Here is a 22,067-nt window from a genome sequence, read left to right as displayed (position 1 = left end):
CGGTGTGCTTTGTAGCTCTTTCTCCCTCACAGCATACGTAGATAATGGTTTCCCAGTACACTAGGGTGAATTAACAAGGTGCTCATGGCCAGAGGACACCAGCTAGAGCCTTCAATCGTCCAGGTTCAGCTCTGCCATTCAACGGGCCGAGGCAATCGATATGTTTAGCTATTTGTGGCATACTGAGTGGGAAGTTCTTCCATAAAGCATATACTAAGAAAAAAAAATCAACAATGGTAGAATTCTTTAGGTACAGGTTGTTCCTGCATAATATTCAAAAAATCTAAATTTGTGTAGAGGTTTTCTTCAAAAAGACACATATATATAAAGCATTTAACTGACTTGCATTTAATGGCCTTTTGAATTATATATATCTCATCACACTATGAAGAATGTCAGAAATAATAAAAATTTCACTTCTTTAGAAGAATACCACTAAACATCTACTGGAAAGCCTGTTTTATAGGCGGCCACTTCTCACCATCTGACATCAACACTAGCAGAGTCTGCTTGTATTTCCAAGCTGTGCTTCAAAGCTGGATCTTCCCAGCACGACAGGTGAGCTCAGGGCATTCCCTGGGCTCTTCTACTTACGTCTCCTATCATGATGGCCTCCTCAGGTTCACAGCCAATGCCCCGCAGTGCTTCCAAAAAGAATGTTTTCTCTGGTTTGCCCACTACTGTGGCTTTGGTGTCTGTGGCATACTCCAGGGCAGTCACAAATGGGCCAGGCCCCAGGGCTAAGCCATCTTTCCTCTTGTAATACCTGGCTTTGTGGATTGCTATCAGAGGCGCCCCATCCAGGAGTAACCTAGAGAAACAGAGAAAATGGAAACAGGCTAAACGCAAGGCTTTTATGACTAGGAAGGAATGTCAGACTTACAAAGTGGTTTTCTTCACACCCACAGAAACAAATAGTTTCTTATTAACTTTTAATGACTTGCTGTCTTCTAATGAATTCACTAAGAACTGCTGGGAATTACACTCAGATACACTAAAGAAAGGTGATAGATTATTAAATTTGGGATTGCTTCAACCTTTTACCTTTAGTGGTTTCAGACACTTTACCCTAACCACCAGGGAAGGAGAATTAAGAGAAGTAAAGCTAAATAAGATACTCAAGGGAAGAAGCTTCACTTAATGAGATAAGTTGTTTCAACTTTCCCTAATGGAAGCAGGAGGCTCTTGAGCCCTTTACAATATGACACAACTGTTGCTGCAGTGACATATTCAGCTAACTCCTAAAATACCTGATTTCCTGTTTCCTCTACGCCAAAATGCATGTCTTTCTAATTCAGAAATTTAAGATAGCATTTCACAAATACTTTCTGCTTGTATCTTTACCTCATCATTCTACCTTTTGACTGCTTGATATTACTTTGCAAATCAGGCCATCTTCCCTGAATCAGAGCACACCAACAAGCTTTAGGGAAAAGACTTTACTGCCAAATCTGTTTGTCCTGATACAGGACAACTATTCTCATACCACACAAAAGGGCCCAAAGTGTATTTCCATTCATTTGGTAATCAAATTCTACATGTAGCTAAGGATCCTCATTAGTGACTCAGGAGAAACCTAACAAAACGAATCCAAAAAACCCCACCAACTTTTTAATACTCGCCTCTCAACCCCCGACCCCCCCAAAAAATCTGCCATCCATGCCAACAGTGCAGCCTGTAGTCACACAGCAGAAACAGTCACACACATTTTACCATCTAATGGAATGTGGGACATGATAAGACTTCTTAAACTGCTTTTAACCAAGGTAATAAATGATCTCACTAGCTTAATTTACTTTAAGCCATCTACTTAGTTAAAATATTTAGTATGTCCATCGAGGAAGAATTCATCACATCTTACCCTTCACAATTATGAGTAATTAAGCGCTCAACTATGAAACTGCTAAATTATTCTTGTCGGTGGGCATGGAAATGCCTTCCTGTGGGAGATGCAGAATTCAGACATTTATGATTAAATATTTTATTAAGTAAAAACCAATACTGGACTATTACAGGGCCTTACTGTTAGTTACTACACATTGCTCACAGCACAGGACAGATCTTTCAAATTTATTCCCTAATATAAACACAAATTTATTTCTTAAAGCAGAGCTTAAAATCCAACTGTTAGGAAACCTGGTAAAGCCACTATGCCGGCCTTAAAGAACCACAGCTGATAGCAATGAGATAATAATGGGTGATTTATCTATCCCCCCCTTGTCACCCGCCCCCAATCCCATTTATTTGCTACTCTACCACGGAACTGGAATTCTTTATGCAACAGACCTCAAAATTGCTTTCCACTTATACAGCTAAACTAAAAACTCATTTGATTTGGCTTTGTTAATATTTTATTATGTATTAACTGGGGATAAGACTTATCAGTTTGATTGATGGGTGTACTTAATTCCCAGGCAGTACTTTAGTGCCTTCCCTGGAAGGGCTGAAACTGTGGGTTCCTCTACATTTCTCTAAATGGGAACTAGTGCTACATGAGGCTGGAAAAGATAGGCATCTCTCAGGGAGGTGGTTCCTACTTTTATCCTTTTTCTCTGCACAGCATAAGCTTTACCGAGTCTCTGAAGAGCCATGGCATATTCAGGATGGACAGAAAGCTAAACGTTTTCTAGGATACAAGTTAAAAGATCTTTCATAGTTAAACATTTTAGAAATATCAAAAACAGACACCCCATTACTTGGGAGTGTTTTTACACTTATAAGACAGAGCAACAAAGGATTGGTTGTTTTTGTCACTAGAAATTACGTTATCAGAAGGAAATCTGAAAATTTTCTGTCTATATCGAACGATAAGCCCATTGAGGTGCAAGAAGAAAGGAAGAAAGGTGCAAAGAAGGCCCAATGCAAAAATGTCTGGCTGCAAATTCCGTGGAGGCAAAGGAAAAAACTGAAAAATCCTAGCGAGGGAGCTGGGCCACAATATAAACATCTTAGGCAGACATCTAGTTCAGTGGTTCTCAACTAGGGACAGCTCCGCTCCCCAGGGGACATTTGGCAATGTCTGAAGACCTTTTTGGCGGTCACAACTGGGGGAAGATGGGTTCTACTGGCATCCAGTGGGTGGAAGGCAGGGACGCTGCTAAACATCCTACAAAGTATATACTAGATAGCATTGCCCACCCTATCCTCCAAGCATTTCTGGTCCAAAATGTAGTATCTACACCACTTAAAATAGGTAACAGCAAATCACATTTGTGGGCATAGGTTTCTTACCTATGAAGGAGTTGAACTAGATCAGGGCTTTTCAATCCTAGCATAACTGACATTTTGACAAACTGGACTCCATCAAAATTGAAAACTTCATGTTCTCATATTACTAAGAGAGTGAAAAGGCAAACCACAAAGAAGGATAAGATACTGCGGAGAACATATTTCCAACCAAAAACTTGTATACATAACACAAGTTCCTACAAATCAATTAAGAAAAATACAACCCGATCAGAAAAGGTCAAAGATTTGAATAGGCACATGGCAAAAGAAGTTACGCAATGGCCGACAGGTATATGAAAAGGTTTCAACACATTACTCATCAGGGAAATACCAACTGAAACTCAGTAAGAAACCATTATCCACACCAAACCAGACTGGCCAGAGACTGGGGGAGTGTGGAGCAACCGAAACTCATGCATAGACAGTGGGAATGTATGACTTGTTATTATACAATCACTTTAGAAAATTGTTTAGCAATATTTACTAAAGCTAAACAAGTACTTATCCTATTATCCAGTAATTTCACTTCCAGATACAGACCCAAGAGAAATGAGCACATACTCGTATGTCCCCCAAAAGACATGAAGAAGAATGTTCATCGCAGCATTATTGCTAAGAGCCAACACTGGAAACAATCCAAATGCCCATTACCAGTAGAATAAACAAGTAAATTGTGGAATATTCATAAATAGACTATTACACAACGACAAAAATAAAGAAAACAAAACTAAAGTACTGTGACATGTAACAACTCAGATAAATCTCAAAAACAGACAAAAAATACTACAATCATAAGATTTCATTCATATGAAGACCAAGAATGGGCAGGTCAGAGTAGTGAATGGTAGCCTTCAGGCAGGTGTGGTATTGACTAAGATAGGAAGCCTTCCAGGGTGCTGGAAATGTTCTGGGTCTTGATTGGAGTGGGGGTTACACAGGTGTATCTATGTGTAAAATTTTATTGAATTGTATACTAACAAATTGTACCTTACAGTGCATGTTATGCTTCAAGTAAAAAAAAATTAGTAACATATTTATGTGACTCTTCACCTGAAACTTTTGTTTAAAGTAGCAAACGTTGCCTTGATCATATGAGAATCTCCCCAAATTAAAAAGTTAGAGCAGTTAATGACTGATACTAAACTCAATTCTGTATTCTGTGATTTTTCAAATTGGCATATAAAGTTGTTCTCTTGTATATACTAATATAATGCTTTAAATACCTCAAGTTCTTAAGTCCTAAACAATTTCTTATAGTCTGCACTTTAATTAAAAAGACGACAGCAGTCAGCCCTTTCAAACTAAAGCCCACAGAAATATTTCTAATTTGAGCCCTGCTGCCATGCTGTTCTGGAATTCCTCAGGCCCAGGCCTCTAAATACTAGTACTTAGAAAAGATTCAAGAGTTACTGTACAAATGCAGTAATAACTGAGGCCATTAATGTTGATTTTTTTCCTCCCTTTCTCTTATTCTCTTTCTAAGGAGTAGAATATATTGGAACAATTAACTTTTAATGTTTTCTTAAGGAGATGGGGGGAAAAAAGCAATCCAACATTAAACAGGAACCATTTATGGTGATAAGAATCTCCTCCCAAAAAACAAAATTTATGCACATCTCTAAGTCTTGGAGGATTCTCGTACCTTGTAACAATTATAGGAAATAAGTCATTAACTTCAAAATTAAGTTGTTCTGAAGCTTCAAAACATTATTAAGTAGCCTTTCACCTCTGCATTTAAATGCGAAAATTGTGATGTCACGTATCTTCAGAGATAATGACATTTTAATCACTGAAAACTGGAGAGCAGTTGCTCTTAATTTATAGAAAAAACTGGAACTTTTCCTAGGTTAAGCAATTCTGTGCAGTTTTTCCCCCAAATTCCTTTGATTTAGCAATTATAATTCTGAAAAAAATCCTAAAGAACAAATACAATTACTGCTTAACAAACATTCTCAGAAAGATTTTTTAAACTAACTTCAAAAACCTAGAAATAACCAACAATAGGAAACACAATGCTAGACAACTTACTGCATTTCTTACAGTGGTATATATGCTGTGGGAATCAAACCTATTTTAGAAGAATATTTATGAATATGGAAAACCATGCACAATATATTGTTGGCTTTTTAAAAAGCAAATTATCACATAGTATATATACAGTATATATACATTCTCACTTTTGTCTAAACATATGTATGTATGGAAACCAAATAACTAGGTAGAAATATTATAGGTAATTTTGTTTATTCTTTTTCTTTTTTGAGCATTTAAAATTTTGCACAATGAAGACATATTACTTTTGTGCTTAGATTTTTTTTTTTTAGTCTTGTTCATGCTAAATTCAAATTATTAAGTGATAATTTGATGCTTGCCTAGGTAGCCTTCCTCCTTACAAAAATCATTAAATTTAATTATAATTAGTCTATTATTAAAATGCTCAAGCTTTGGGTTTCTAACTCAGGTCAGAAGATGAAAAAAGACCTTGCTTGCAACAAGCTAGTACTACAGCTGTGAAAATGAATGAACTGGAGCTATGGATATTCATATTGATGAATCATACAGTATTACTAGGGAAGCAAGCAAATTGATAAAGTATAAAACATGCAAAAAAAAAAAAAACCAAAACCATGCAAAATAATACTATATACTGTCTAGAGATATCTACAAATGTGTTACAGTATAAAGATATGCATGCAATAATGAACATAAAATTCAGAATCTTGATTACTTTTTGTTCTTGGGTGATAAAATTGGGGAGGGATATGCAAGGGACATCAAATGTGTAATAATTTGTATTTCTTAAATTGCTTGATAGGCATAGGAATGATTTGTGTTGTGTTGTGTTGTGTTGTATCTTTCAGTAGTAGGTAAAAGGAAAAAAGCCACGAATAGCTCTCAGGATTTAAATGTTTTCTAGACTCCACACCCCCAAATCATGTCTAATCTTCTCTAAAATCAACTCTTTAAAATTCGGTGTTCTCAATTTCATTCAGACATTTAAAACATATTTGTAGCCAGATTGTACTATGCATTTTGGAGGACCCACTCAGTTGAAACACAGTAAATAAGAGGCAGTGTAATGTGGAAGGCTAATGCATCTGCCTGAGGGCAGTCTGCCCCCAAGCTGGTATTCAAGGCAGCTATGCAACGGGTTTAAAATCCAATGTTTATTCTCATTATCAACCTGAAGAGTAATTTAACTAATCAGTGGTTCATTTGAGAAGTCTGTATTTGCCACTTACAATCTAAACAGCTGTAGTCATTGGTTGGAAGACAGAGTCTCTGTGGAGACATCAATATGCAAAGAAGGGCAGGACCTAAAATCCTTCTGTTAACTCTCCACCCAGCTGTTAAGTGCATTTGTGAAATTAGAGTTGACCTATAAGTGCACTGTAATGCTTTAAAACGTAGTGTTTAAAGAAATCAATATGGTTAGGGAAGTGTACTAATTAGGCAGCATCCGAGCAATTACAAAGTCAGTATTATGTCAACACACATTTTTATTACCCCGAGTCTAGTAAACATCTAAGACAGAGACCTATTAAATATGTCCTTCCCAAGTTACCAGCTAAAATCAATCAATACCTTCTCCTTGAATTCTGTGGTTAAAGAAATGAACAAAAGGTAGCAGAGGTAAATTCGGAAGTAAAAAATTATAGCAGGTTCTCTATTTCAAATGAAAATTGATTCTGGTGTAGTTGTAAGCCTTACTTAAGGAGCAGGTGAGATAATGTACCCCCCACCCCAACCCCCAAGAAGTTACAGTAGAATAATTGAAGTAGGTGAAGCAAAATAAATGTTAATACCATATACCCTCAAGTACATCTTCATGCAATCTGGCATAGCAGTGAACCTCCAGGAAATAACTACAGTAAATGGATACTTAGCAACTATAAAAAGTGACTTTGTTCCTTTTAAACAAAGGCTTAACTCTCACAATGACTAAGTGCATTAAGTAGCCACAGTTCCCATTAACCAAGGATCTAAAATTAATGTGCATACAGGGAAAAAAAAGGTGCTATTTCTAGCCATGTAGATTGTACATGAGGACAGCCCATTTTCAAGATCAACAGCAAATACTGTGCCCAGATGTGTGAGCGTTGTTGTGAGTTTTAATTTCCTACAAACATTCTGATTCTAGGACATATACATCAAGAAACGAATTCTACATCAAGCGTTAAGTAAGTTAGAATGATTCTTGCAGATCTTTGTATTGGTTTAAGAAAATGATGTTTTCATAGCATCTTGCAGTTAAATACCTAAAATGTATCAAGCTATTTTTAAAAAATGTTTAAAGCTAGTTCAATATATCCCTATATTTTGAACTGCTTTAACGTGTCATAAATTGAAAGACAAATCATACTGTTTAGTGATCTGACAAGAAGTAAAAGATGAAAAATGAAAAATCTATAAAAAATGAAAAATCCAAGGGAAAAAGTCACATATACTGGCAGACTTGCAGGTAAATTGCGATCCAATTTATCTTAGGAAGTATGAGAACCAGTATACACTCTTCTTTTTAGAAATAGCAGCAAAAAGTTCATAAAAGTAAAATGCACACACAATTGAAGATTTGTAACATTTTATGTGTTATTTGTGTTTCCCCCAAATTTCCACCAACAGCCACTGGAACATCTCCACTTAGATATCCCACAAGCCAAAGAGCCCCAACCTAAACTTATCACCTCCTGAACCCCACACAGGGAGTGTTCTCTGTCACACGTGCCCGGGTTAGAAATCTGATGTCCTCCTCGACTCCCTGACCTTCTTCACCTCCCAAACTCAGTCATCCATTGAGCCATGGATGGATGGTTTCCTTCATCCCTACTGCCACTATCCCCGCTAAGACAACCAGTCTCACTCACTGAATTCCTCTGAAAAGCTGGTCTAATGTGTCCACTTCTTTCCACAGCCCCAATTCTCAGCTGGAGGAAGAATCACATTTACTCTTTTTGGCATGAGCCTGGATGGTGTTTTCTGTCAGAGATTAGCATAATCGATGGAGAATCATGGGAGTGACAATAAAAGATAAAGCTGTTGGCTTTCAGAGTTGGAATTTTATTATGACTTTCTGCTCCAGAATATTGATTTTCATAAACCAGAAAAACCCCAATGATCATATTTGAACATACTGATCATTTTTTAAAAACTAAGCAAGACAGTAATAAATATTTGATGTTGATCTGAGAGTGATCTTAAAAATGTCTGTCTTCACATACAATATAGGTGGCCAGAAACTGCAACGTATGTAACATTACATGACAAAGACTCAAGAAGGGAAGTAGGGGAGTGTATGACCAGAAGAAAAATAAATAGCTACCGACTTACCGGAATGCTTCATTCAGAATTTGATAATGAAAGTGTTCTGGTGCCAATCCTATGACCACAGCATTAGGATCGCTCGTTTGTATTCCTGGGAATAAAAAAATATATATACATAATATATATATTATATATATACATAATATATATATTTTATATAGGTGATATATATATGTGACATATATGTGATATACATATACATAAAATGCAAGTAAAAGTAATGTCACATTTATAATAAAGTAGTTTTCGTCACTCAAGTACAAATATTTGCTGTAGCCATAATCTGAAGTTTAAGAGATTATCCTGCCCAGTGTACTTTGGAAATAGTGTTAAGAGATACTTAAAAGAAAAAGGCCTCCTAGTATTTTTGCATATTTCTTTTGCATGATTTTATAGCTACTTAGTAACTGGAATACCTGAATTGAACCTGATGTTCTCAAACAAGTAATTTCTAACTTCAAAACGCTTTACTGATTACCAACAAGAACAGCCATGAGTTCCCTACGAGCTGTCAGATCAATAGCAACTGATGAGAGAATGAAACTCTAAGAGGCAAAGGAAATTAGACTCTCTAATTGGCACGGTTGAGGTTAACACATTCCTGATAAGTATGGAATGCACTATAGATTCCTACAATTTCCTACATAATGCCTCGTCTACTTTTAGTGTCACAAATATTACCGTAAAATTTAAGCATATTATAAGGCCTTGGTAACTGATAACTGGACTTCAGATATGACAACCAGACAAGTACATTCACATCGCAGTTATGAAAAGTCTGACTAAAGGTTCTGTAGATTCTCTGTATGCCAATTTCTCTTTGCGTCTCTTACTGCCTGCCTTTAAGCATGTTTCATTATGGATTCTATCAAAATGTGAAGGGATGAAACAGGAAGAGGAGATAACGTACCCAAGACTTCCAATTTCCTCCTTATCAACAGCCATGAATATAGAGGAATTGGTTAAAGTTTGTTGAAGGAATAAAATAAAATTGTTGGCTACAGTCAAAGTTGTAGTTTTTGTGTTCTTTTGTGTTCCATTTACCACCAGCAAAGATATTCAACACTAGCAAAGATAATTCTATTCCTTTCAAAATTCCATCTACTTTGGGTAGTTTCATTTATATAAGATATTAGTACTGTCCTGGACTGAATGAAAAAGATTTCTTCCATACCACGGACTCTGCTTATATATCCCAACTACAGCTCATTGCTGATACAATTAGAATCTTAAACTTCTTCAAATAAAGTCAAAAGAGAAAAACCTGATTAAAATATTGTTTTGCAATACTTTAGCTAACTCAGAGACACAAATACATTGATCATAGAGTACATTTGTCATTATTTTTGCTTGTGTTTCTGAATACCATTGTGATAATTATGAACTTCACTAGCTTATAAGATATGGTGAGAGGCAGAGCTATCCCGCTTATTAGATGCTGAAAACACCAGATACTTCCTTTTCCAGCCTCTCTTGCAGCTATGGGTGCTGGCACGAGACAGAGGCTCTGCCAATCAGAAGCACCCACCAGGGCTTTGAACTGTCAGCTAGTCACACAAAGAAGCAGGAAGCTCCTTTGAAAGAGGTGACTACTGCAGCCTCAGATCCTGAGGCAGAAGTCTAGCTGGAGCATCCAATCTCCAGTTTCATTGGGGTCAAGCTGCAGAGTTCAATGCTCAGCAGGAACGTCAGTGGCACCTGATCGGTCCTGCGACATGACTGCACACTGTCCCTGGCTGCACAGCCCCTATGACTAACACTGCAGCTCTCCTCGGCAGTTCTGTGGGCTACCCAAACAGCCTTTTTTTTTTTTTTTGTCATGGAAATTTTCAGACATATGTAAAAGTAGAAAGACCAGTATAATGAGCCCTGATGTACCCATTACCCAGCTTCGGCAACCATCAACATTTTGCCAACCTAATCTACCATCTTCTACATTTTTTGAAGTCTTTTTTAAAGCAAATCCCAGATACTGTGCCATTTCACCCCTTCATATTTCAATATGTATCTTTAACTGAAAAAAACAAAACACTTTAACATTATTGTACCAATAAAGTTAGTAATTCTTTAATAACACTCAATATTTAGTCCACAACTTAATTTCCCCAAATGTCTCAAAATGTCTTTTTACCTCTGATATATAATTGGCACCCAACAAGGTCCATTACAGTACATTTGACTGTTACCTCTTATGTCTCATTCTATAACAGCACACTCCTCTCCACTTATTGGAGCAACTACCTCATTAATCCTGGAAAAGGTTTGAATTTGGCTGATTGCTTATAATATTATTTAATTTGTTCCTTTACCTTTATTTTCCCTGTAAGCTGGTAATTAGATCTACAGGCTTCTTAGATTCACATTCAATTTTAGGCAAGATTATTTCATAGGCAATGCTATAAATCTCCTATTATGTCACACCACAGAAGCACAAAAATTCTGGTTGTTCTACTTCCCGTGACGTTAAGATTGATTAATGAGTTTAAGTGGTGTCAGCCTGATTCCTCCATTGGGAAGTTCTTCATCAGTCCTTCACCTAATATGTTTAAAACCTACTAATGTTGTGCCTATTTCGTTAGGGCTTCCTAAGGGAGTTTTTCTAATTCTGCCATTCTTTTTTCATTTACTAGCTGGAATTCCATAAAGAATTCACCCTCGTCAAATATTTGGTTACTCTAAAATATCGTTCAAATAGGAAAGGCAGGATAAATACTTATTTCACTCCTTTAATTTATCCATTTTCAACTTCCAATAGTGATCAATGAGTTTTATGGGGCTGAGTTTTTAGACTCATGGTTTTCTATATAAATGATGTTACAATCCATTGCAATCATTATTCCTTTCAATGCTAAAATTATCCCCCTCCAATTGGCCCCACTGTCTTTTAGATATGATCTCATTGTCTTCAATCGTTTCCTTGCAAATGCAATTAGTTATCCCAGACTCATCTTGTACTATGCCTATTGGATTTGGAATCAGCCATTACTCCAAGGAACTAAAGTAGGAAACAGTAGTAGACCCCACAGTCTGACCATCGCTTGTCATTATTTCTTTCGATAGACCTTTCCAATAGATCTAGAAAATATGTATTTTTTAAGAGAACAAAAAAGTTGATAATGATATTTGCAATTCAAAATTAATAATACACAGCTTTTAATTAACTAATTTGATTTTTATATTTGTATGTCTTTTCACTTACACTTAAAATCTTGGATCTTAACAAATACTAGCATGATTGCTACTTTGTATTGGCCTATAATCTATGTATAGTTTTAAAATAACAATGCCAACATTACTAATAACACTAAACTACTGAATGTTAAGCTTTCTTTGCAGTTCTTTTATCCTTAGAATTTATCCCATTATGAACAAATAGTCAAAATACTGTATTTTAAAGTCATCATTTGAAATAATTCTTTTTTCTGAGTAGTTATGTCACTAACATGATATAAAGTTAAGTTCATTTATTTCAATCTCCTTTTAGTTTTCAGGGACTGGTTTATTTTTTAATCTACAATTGTCTTTTAAATACTAAAGTATTTACAAGGTTCCAAAGAGAAAACTATGTAGTAAAGTACTTTTAGAGAAATCTCCTTACCCGACCCTCCCCTCCTCTTCTCTTCCTTTTATTAGATAACCATTTTTATTCATTTTTCCATTTATCTTTTTTTAGCTTCCTTTTACAAATATAAGGAATATATAAATGGATATGTGTGTACATACCATATATGGATATATACATATATATGGATATATATGGATCTGTATATACATTTCCCTCTCATTTTCTTACACAGAAAATATGTTAAGTTTTTCCGAACCTTACTTTTTTCACTTATTATATCCCATGAAGATCACTCCTTATCAGGGAATGGAATTCTTTGTCACAACTTATTTTCCAGCTACAAAGCTTTCCATTTCGTAGATATATTGATATATCACAGTTTAATTAGTCAGTCCCTTCAAGTGGTCATTGAAGTTGTTTCCAATCTTTTGTTATTAACAATAAGGCCATAATGAATTACCTTGCTCATGTTATTATGTATTTTTATAACTATATCTTGGGGACAGATTCCTACAAGTGACAGTACTGCTTCATATGCAATTTTGCTAGCTATTATCAAATTACTCTCCATAGGAATTGTATCATTTTATATTGCTGTCAGCACTCAGAGCTTAATAGACTTATTTTCTGTTTAACACAGCCAAAATTGGTTTGTTTCTTACAAATAATAATTCTGATTGATACAGTGGTATATTTCCTGATAGGACACGTTTTAAGGTTCTGCCCAACTATATATCCATGCTGAATTTCCCTAATCATTATTTGCAAAGCCATCACATGATTTTTAATGATCTATTTTTACCCATTTTTCTTTACTGTGTCATTTCACTCTGAATCATCTATAAAACAAAGCAATGTGACAAAGCTTCACAAAACTAGGATATTTTTCCAGAGTCTGTGAATTTGTCCAAAGAGAAACGTTTTCTTCTGATTGATAATATTTCAGTCATTGCAAAAATTTCATATTGTACAGAATGACATCTATTTTTAAACACAGAACTCTTGGTTTGGCTCATTTAATCAAATTAACACAGTAGCTCTTGGATTGAAAATTATAATACTCGAAGTAATTTTGACTTTTCAGACTGTGGGTTGTGATCCATTAGTAAACTGTAAAACTAATTTGGAGGGCTCTAAGCGGCATCATCGTCAAACACACTAGTAAGTAAACCAAACAGGAAATCGAGTACTTCTCATACAGTAAGAGCATTGTTTAGCATACATAAACACATCGTATATGTACTAGCTTACTATGTAACGTGTTTCACTGATTGTGGAGTGAAGTCACAACAGGTTTGAGAGACACCAATTTAGATTCAAACTATCTATTGATCATTTCAATAATACGAGGAGGAAATCTGAATAAATACTTCTAAACATCCAGTTTGAAGAATGATTTATAAGCAGATATGAAGAACCAATTTTTAAATCTTTCCAAATTTCCCCTACCTTTGAAATCAGGTAGTGCCCGATCATCCACTAGCAGCAGGGGCCGGACTTCTTTCTGCTCTACTAAATTTCTGGCTGCAGTCAGAGAAGTGAATATTTCATCTTCAGAGATATCAAACTCCAATTTTTTCAGCCTTTCCAATAAGTCTTGCTTGCTCTCTTTGGTTGTATTGGTCACAAACCTAACCATTACGGAAGTACCACGTAACCTGGAAAAGTAAAAATCGATGTCAACAAACAGCTTTTACATTCTAGCCCCATAAAACTTCATAGTTTGGGAGCATTTGTCAAAGGTCAGAAAATTAAGTCACTAAGTAAATGTTTTTATGGCCAATAATCCTTTTTGTAATCTACCCAGAATTGCTTCCGTATTATACACTCCCCATGGGCTGCTTCCTCTCCAAAGGCTACAAAGTCAAATTGTAAAAGCTATGTCTACCTTTCTGGGGACCTTCCATACTTTACCAGAATTTTAGTAAAGTGACAAAACAAAGCTTGGTAACCACTGTATTTACTCATCGAATATAAGAAGTGGAAGTTATCATGGAGATTATTTACTAGTATAACCCTTTCTTCTTAAGGATGAGAAAACTGAGGACTAGCAGAGTTAAAGTGACTTGCTCAGGGGGCGGCCGGATGGCTTAGCTGGTTAGAGCGCAAGTTCTCAACAGCAAGGTTGCTGGTTCAATTCCCGCATGGGATGGTGGGCTGTGCCCCTGCAACTAAAGAATGAAAAACGACAACTGGACTTGGAGCTGAGCTGCGCCCTCCACAACTAGAATGAAGAACAACGACTTGGAGCTAATGGGCCCTGGAGAAAACACACCGTTCCCCAATATTTCCAATTAAAAATAAAGTGACTTGCTCAGCGGTAGGGCTAAAACAAGAACTCCGATCTACGTTGGTACAGGACTTGGTCTTCTATACTAAGAAAACAAACGCTACCTCAGGATGCCTTCTTCTCAGCCAGTTAGAGACTGGCTAAGCCCTAATATGTTACTAAATTCATAAACAGAATCTACCTGGACATCTCAAAGAAACGTTCCTTTTTTTTGAAAGAAATGTTTTCCCATTGAACTACTTACATACAGGATTGTTTTGATTTTATGATCTCTGCTTTTGGAGCCTAAACTAGCAATCAGGTATGAGAGAAAGAATTCATGACAGTGTAGCTTTCTTTAAAAATGAAAATTATTTTCTTGGTCCTACAGTGTTTTACTCCAAAAGACTAAAAATAATTTTAATTTAGTTACAATTAAAAATTTTATATTAATACCGTTGCTTTTTATTTTATGCCTGTCCTAAATAGATACAAAGTATAAAAGCACTAACCACATTTAAAACAAGCAAGCAAATAAAACAGAAGAGATTTTTAAGTGTTCACCCAAAGAACATTAATTAAATTTGTGTGATTAAATAGTTCACTGTTATCATGATTATCTTTATGTTATGTGAGGCAGTTTTTCTGAGAAACACATTAAATTTGGTGGTTTATCCCTCAAAAGAAATTGATTATTTCAACATAACTATTACCCTAAAAATAAACAAGTGAAGTGTAAGTACTAAAACAACCACATCGTTTTTAATGAAGATTTTTTTTTTTTAACTTTTATTTTTACTGGTCCCTCAACTTCCCTTAGTCTGTTTGTTTCTATAGAAACTAAAATGGCAGTGACACTATGGTGATTTCTCTGGGATGGAAACCCATCAGTGCAATTTGTCGGCTCCTGCCCTTCTAGAATGGCAGGCTCACAGGTACAGAGCTACTTAGATATGTCGTTCATTGTTTACCAGAAACAAAGATATTTTTCTTTTGCTCCAAAGTAGAAAGCTCATCTTTAGAGCAGTGAAAGCTTCTGTCCAATAGAAGTGCGACTGATCAACAGACATCCTTTCCCCGAGAAAGCCTGAGAGAGAGACAGTGTCAAGGAGTCAAGAGAAAGTCAAACAGTGGAACTGATTTTCTTTTGGCTTTTAAAAACATGCTGTTAACCTATAAAAGGAACATCATGACTCCTAACTAAATTGATAGCTTCTAACTGGTTCTACCAGATATACAAGTCTCTTTATATGTATTTGTTCATTTCCCAAATGGAAAAGAAGCTCCCTGAAAGAATGCAAAATACGTCCATCTTTGGCCTAACCCCTGTCTCTGTGATGCTAGTCACTGGATTTTCTGAAGAATAGCATACTACGAATATTTTAAGGTTGGAAAATGATAAGCACCCCACGCTAAGTATTACGGACTTTGAAACATCCCTAAATTATTTTAGGACGAAAATACTTAAAATCGATAATAGTTCTGCTGTACGGATGAGGACTCTTTCAGGACACTCAGAAGCAAACATTCACATTCAGTTTACTTTACCAAGCTTTTACTGTATATCCTGGTTTGCTTCCAGACATGTTAAGTACTACAGTCTCTAACCTTCAAAAGCATTAAATTTAGTTGATGGAAATAATTCCAAAATTTCAAGTCCCTTAATTTTATTTGAGCAGCTGCACACTCAGTGCCAGCTCTTAGGTGAAGGGGGAGTGGGCAGCACTAGAGCTTTGCGTGTGTTTCATTTTGTGATTCCAGGATTCGTTTGTGATTTTTCCAGTACTATTTACTCTGCATTTTAGAATCCTGAGTTTTCATTCCCAAATTTACATTACTGACTTAGAAAAAGACATACACATAAACACAAAAAACTAGATCAAAAGGCCAAACCTAATAAAGGCAATGTCTGGAGGATAGATAGTACAATGCATTCATCTTCTAGCTAAACCCAAGGCAGTCTCTGTATACCGGGGGTGCCAAAAAAGCATATACACATTTTCAGAGATGTTATCTATGCTCCAGCAGTAGTTCACCACCATCAGAAGTGTCTGGACGCTGATGGCAACCACTTTGAGCACCTCTTGTAATTGCAGAAGTCAAACATGACTTGTATTCATCTTTTATTATCAGCATATATTGAGTATTACAATACAGTTTTTTCTGTTCTTAAAATGCGCATACATTTTTTTGGCGCTCTCTATACGGTAAGCTGGTGAAATGTCATCTTAAGGCCGTCCACTTAGCTAATCATCTGCCCTGGTAAAATGGCACTCACAAACACATTTGTCAGCTGAACCTGGAGGACAGCTTGCCTTTTGAGAGCTTCCTGGGCGCCTGGCACAGCTGCGTCTTCAATGTGAAGTGTGCCATTGAGATCTACCAAAACAGCTTTTAACGCACGGCGTGCTGCCATCCTTCATTCCCTAGGAGAGAGCAAATGAAATTCAAAATACAATTTAGGAAACAATGGACAATTAAAAACTGGTACGTCCTCAAAAATATCATTCATATCCAGAAAGATACGGCTTAGTGTTAAGCTGCTTCTTTTGGAACAACAACAACAACAAAATGTGTTTTTAAAAATCCAAATCCAAAATTTGACTCATAAAACTTTCATAATGTTTAGTTTTTAAAAAGAGTCTTGAATTAAAACTATAGGAAGGGGAAAAGAAGAGTTAATAAAAAGAAAAATTATGGGGTGGCCGGATGGCTCAGTTGGTTAGAGCACGAGCTCTTAACAACAAGGTTGCCTGTTCAATTCCCACTTGGGATGATGGGCTGCACCTCCTGCAACTAAAGATTGAAAACGGTGACCAGACTTGGAGCTGAGCTGCGCCCTCCACAACTAGACTGAAGGACAACGACTTGGAGCTGATGGGCCCTGGAGAAACACACTGTTCCCCAATATTCCCAAAAAAATTTATTTAAAATAAAATAAATTATTTACTTTCAGATTTCTTAAAATAACCCTTTGGTGTAACAATTTATTCATTTAATTTTTTTTTAAATATGAGTAATGTACTCTTAAGAATGGGTGGATAAAAGCACTAAATCACTGGCAAAATCTTTTTCTTCCTTGGTTATAGATGACGAAAATGTTCTAATCACCCATCTCCACTGTTATATCCTGAAATGGCACATATAGCCACGTTGCTAACAGTATTTGCAGGTCACTGAGGAGGGAATTTCAAGTCACACAGTAATTTAAAGTTAGGAAATATTAAAAAATAAAGTCAGGAAATATTGTCCTTTCTTTACAATGTACAACTTCCTTTTTGCAGATTTTCCTTTTAAAATTTATTATGAGTTATATTCTACATATAGTGGAGTATAAAGTATGATTTAAAGATAAAGGAATGAGTAAGAACATTATAAAAGCTAAACAAGAGGGGACTTCATTTTTAGTTTTTTTTAATCATTCCCTTTCCAGTTTTTTGTTTTTATAATGAACTATTTCAGACACATAAAAAGGTATCAAGGATAATACAACCTCCTTTACCCATTCTTCAGCTTTAGAAATAAAACATCACAGATGGAGTTGGGGCCCTCTGTGTACCCTTGGATCCCATTCTCCTTCTTCCTCTCCCCAAGGTAGCTACTCTCCTGATTTTGATGGGTTGAAAACATTGTATTAATGTTATTCTTTCTACATTTAGTGACTTGCTTTATCACCGCACATGATGCTTGTGAGATGTGCTCACGTTAACATGTGTAGCCACTGTTCATTTTCTCTGCTGTATGGTGTTCCATTGTATGGATATGCAATTTATCTGTTCTCCTGACCACGAACATTGAAGTTGTTTTGCACATTTTAACGAAAAGTGCCTCTTTGAACATCTCTGCCAGCGGACATGGGTGCAAACATTTCTCTAGGGTCTTGCCGAGTCTGAGGGTGTGTGCTCGTTTGCACCCTTACAGGAGGTTGCCAAGTTGCCCTATTCATTTGTATCTTCATAGGGCAAGTGTTTACTGAACACTTATAATGTGTCAAGCCCTGATGTGACAAGAGCTGAAGGAGCCATCTCTTTTAAAGTGAGAAGCGGAGGGAAAGAGGAAAGAACCTGGGGAGATGTAACTAGGCAATTACCAAGAATCTGTGGAGACTATGGGTAGAGCTTTCCATTGGTTTATGGCCATCTTATCTTGGGACCCTCCCAGCTGGCTCCCTATGAGATGCAATCGTGAGAGCCTGGGACTGGCAATCACAGGCCCAGGTGGTGGGCCTGGTTCTGCCTCCAATTCCTTGTGTGACCTTGGCCAAGTACCTTCCCCTTTCTGATCCGAAGTCACTCCTCAATATGTGGGGCAGGGAAGCAAGGTGAAGCCTCAATCTTTTTCAATTGCCTACAGGCGGGAGACCGGGGCTGAAAACAATCAATGTATCACGTTACCCCCAGAGCCTTGATTTTCCCCCTCTTCAACGTGGGCCGGCCAATCCCTGCTGATCTATCTCGCAGAGCTGCCAGGAATACTCTAGATTGTCCAATGTTATCCTTTACATGTTGTTCTCTCTTAGGCGCATTCCTTTTAGGAGGCAAAGATGATCCCTGAATTCCCTTCCAGCTTCCAGTTTTTAGCTCCTCCCATTTCCCCACAACCTGCTTCCACTTCAAATCAGCCATCTCTGCACACAAGGTATAAATATAAAAATAAATAAACCCACAGAGAGCCCTAGAACTGAAGTCAATCGCTGGCAAGTGCTAGCCGCTGCTCAGCATGCACAGTGGACATGCAACTGGGCATACTGGAGAGAACTGCATTTCCCACAGGACAGCACTGACAGCACGGCCTGGGCCAGGGAGGAAGGGAGAGGAAGGGAGACAGAGAGAATGCTCCTGCTGGACCCAGGGAACCCTTCAGCCAGGAGGGCCCCAGGCCTGCTCTTTCCTATACATGCTCCCCAGACCCAACGAGGGGCTTCCCCACCTAAGTGAGGGAGCTGCAGAAGGTCGGGGAACTGGAGCCACGTGGTAAAGGTCAGGGTCAGTTGAGTGACCTTGGGCAAGTGCTTTTATTCTCTTAAGCCTCCATTTCCTCATCGGTAAAGGGGAAGAATAATAGTCACTACCTTGCTGGGCTGTGAGGGTTCAGTGGGTTCAGGAGAATGCCTAGCAGCAATAAGCACATAGTAGGAACACAAAAGATATGAGTCCTCTTCCTTCCCACTCATCAGACAGTTACCTGTCTGCTCCTCACAATGTACGGCCTGGGATCACAGACCAGGAAAAGCAAGGAGCAAGAGAAGCAAGTGGGAGGAGTCCACTGAGAAAGGAGACAAGTCAGAACAGCTCACATGTATTGGACGCTGTGTTTTCTACCTCACTAAGTGCTCTGTGTTCTTTAACACTTGAATGAAACTTCTAAGAAAGCCTTCCCAGATGAGGAAATTCAGGTACTGAGAAGTTACTAATTTGCCCATGCTTTTAGTTTTGACTTTGAAACATGTTAATGATTTATGTATTCAAATTTAAATTAAGTCAGCCCTAAAATGAAATACAAACAGAAACAAACTAACCTAGCTAAGACAACTTTTGCACAGTGTACTCTGACTCCTCCTCCAATAGGATATATTCAAAGGACAAAAAGAACTGCGCTGCTAAGAAATGTATATATTTTTTAAATCATGAATTCATAACATCTCCGATTCAAACAGATGTTCTTCCTCTCTTCTCATTCCACATTCATAGCTTTCTCCCATTTGAGAACTATGATTTCTTAAACCTCAACGCTATATTTTATATTTACTCATCCGCTCAATACTAGAATACACACAGAATAAGTTTGGAACTCAGACCACTACCATTACCAAAAGCCCTGAACCTGCTGATGTGTGTAATTTTCCATCAAAAAAAAAAACAAAACCCATCTTTTGGGATTCTGACTAGAATTGCATTGAATCTATAGAGCAATATTAGGAGAACTGAGGTAATTATTATACTGCATCTTCCTATTCAGCTATATGGCACATCTCTCCATTTATTTAAGTTTTCTTATATAAAGTTTTATAAATATCTACTTAAAAATGTCTTCCATACATTTGTAGACATATCCCTATCATTGCGACAGTAAATGGTCTTTTATTTTAAATTACTTTTCCTAACAGTTTTGTGTTGATGTGCTAACATATAACAGGTGTTTTGTCTTATATCCTTAACCATTCTAAACTTTCTTATTTATTCTAATAATTAGCCTGTAGATTCTCTTGGGTTTTCTATGTAGACAATAATTATCAACTGCAAATGACAATTTGTTTCTTTCCAAGCTTTCTCTCTCTTATTTTCTTTTCCTGTTTTAATACTCTGGTTAGAAATTCCATTATAATTAAATAGAAGTAGTGATAGCATGCATCCTTATTTTGTTCCTGATTTTAAAGGGAATGCTTTTAATATTTAACCATTATGTGTGTTCGCTGTAGGATTCTTTGTAGATATTTTAGCCTGTTAAGTAAGTTCTCTTCTAGTACTAGTTTGCTAAGAATTTTTGCCATAAATGGCTATTGGATTTTACCTACTATTCTTTCCATGTCCAATAAGATGGTCCTATTTTCCCCCTTTAAGTTGTTAATGTGGTCAATTAATGTTGAACCAACCCTGCCCAAATCCAACTTGGTTCTGTTGCATTTTTTTTCCAACTTATTGCTAAATTCAAATAGAAAAAAGATTAGTACAATCTAAATGAGCATCGACAGAGGCTAGTTAAATAAATTATGGTGTTGGTCAGGTTTCTCCACAGTTATTATTTTTCCCTTTCCATATTTTATTCTTTGGAAGCGAGTCACTACAGAAGGCAGAGAGGAATTAAGCTCTACCTCCTCGTCAGGGGAGTACCTTCGTATTATTTGGAATTCCTCCGTAAGGAAGATTTGTCTCTTCTCCATTTATTTATTCAGTCTTTTTGTGAGTATCTCCTTGCCTTCTGGAACTACAAGATGCTCCAGACTCTTCTTGCATTTTCCCTGCCCCAGCACTGGAATCAGCCATTTCTCCAAGGAAACTTTATTCCAGAACTTAGAAACCAAGACCTGGGCACTGGGAGTGCTCGCTGCTCCTGGATGTCATTCTCCCCAGGTCCTCTCAGTAGACAGAGCAAATAAAGTACTATAAGCATGCACCCCCACATACGTCTGCGTCTATCCATGGTATAGACATTAAGCTAAACGTGAGTTTCATACTGATTAATGAGGACTTGTAATTAATTAAGATGTTGTGGTATTAGCATATAAAGAGCATATAAAGAGGCAGACTGATCAATGGAACAAAAGAGAGAAGCCAGGAAAAGACCCTCCCACCCCAACATGTAGAACCTTGATACATGACAGAGCTAGTGTTTCAGATCAGTGAAGAAAGAATCAAGAGGTCAATAAAATAATGCTATAGAACAAGTGAATGTCCATAGGAGAAAAAAATGAAATTGGACTCCCATATCACACCATACACATTTTTTTTTCCAGGTAGATTAAACAACCACATGTTTAAGGCAAAGCAGTAAAACTTTTTGATGGGAGAATATCTTCATGACTGGAAGATAGGAATGACTCTCTTAAACAAGATATAAAAAGCACAAACCAAAAAGAAAAAGACAGATCAATTCAACTATATTTTAAAAGTACTAGAAAGACAGAGAGTAAAAATATATAGAATGAAAAACAAATTTCCAACACATGTGAGAAAGGACCAGAAT

The 22,067-nt window shown here is 36.8% G+C and overlaps 1 protein-coding gene across 14 annotated transcripts in view; it reads right to left on the bottom strand.

The window, feature by feature from the left end:
• HDHD2 (haloacid dehalogenase like hydrolase domain containing 2) overlaps positions 1 to 22,067 on the bottom strand; it is a 34,117-nt gene that overhangs the window by 7,629 nt on the left and 4,421 nt on the right. For 4 of the 14 annotated variants that reach the window (XM_081078885.1, XM_081078891.1, XM_081078893.1 and 1 more), the window contains exons 2-5: positions 16,700 to 16,810; positions 13,565 to 13,773; positions 8,557 to 8,641; positions 595 to 811 (exon numbers count right to left, since the gene is read on the bottom strand). In XM_081078885.1, the coding sequence (XP_080935011.1) occupies positions 595 to 811; positions 8,557 to 8,641; positions 13,565 to 13,773; positions 16,700 to 16,800 (612 nt within the window). In that variant the 5' untranslated portion in view covers positions 16,801 to 16,810. Of the gene's footprint in view, positions 1 to 594; positions 812 to 8,556; positions 8,642 to 13,564; positions 13,774 to 15,355; positions 15,472 to 16,662; positions 16,811 to 18,778; positions 21,349 to 22,067 lie in introns of those variants that run through there. The other 10 variants (XM_081078894.1, XM_081078895.1, XM_081078896.1 and 7 more) reach the window with 6 other exon arrangements.

Source organism: Rhinolophus hipposideros (assembly GCF_964194185.1).
Source record: "Rhinolophus hipposideros genome assembly, chromosome: 17".
Lineage (NCBI taxonomy): Eukaryota > Metazoa > Chordata > Mammalia > Chiroptera > Rhinolophidae > Rhinolophus > Rhinolophus hipposideros.
The sequence above is the reverse complement of the archived record's forward strand: the minus strand, read 5'-3'. Positions and strand labels throughout refer to the sequence as shown.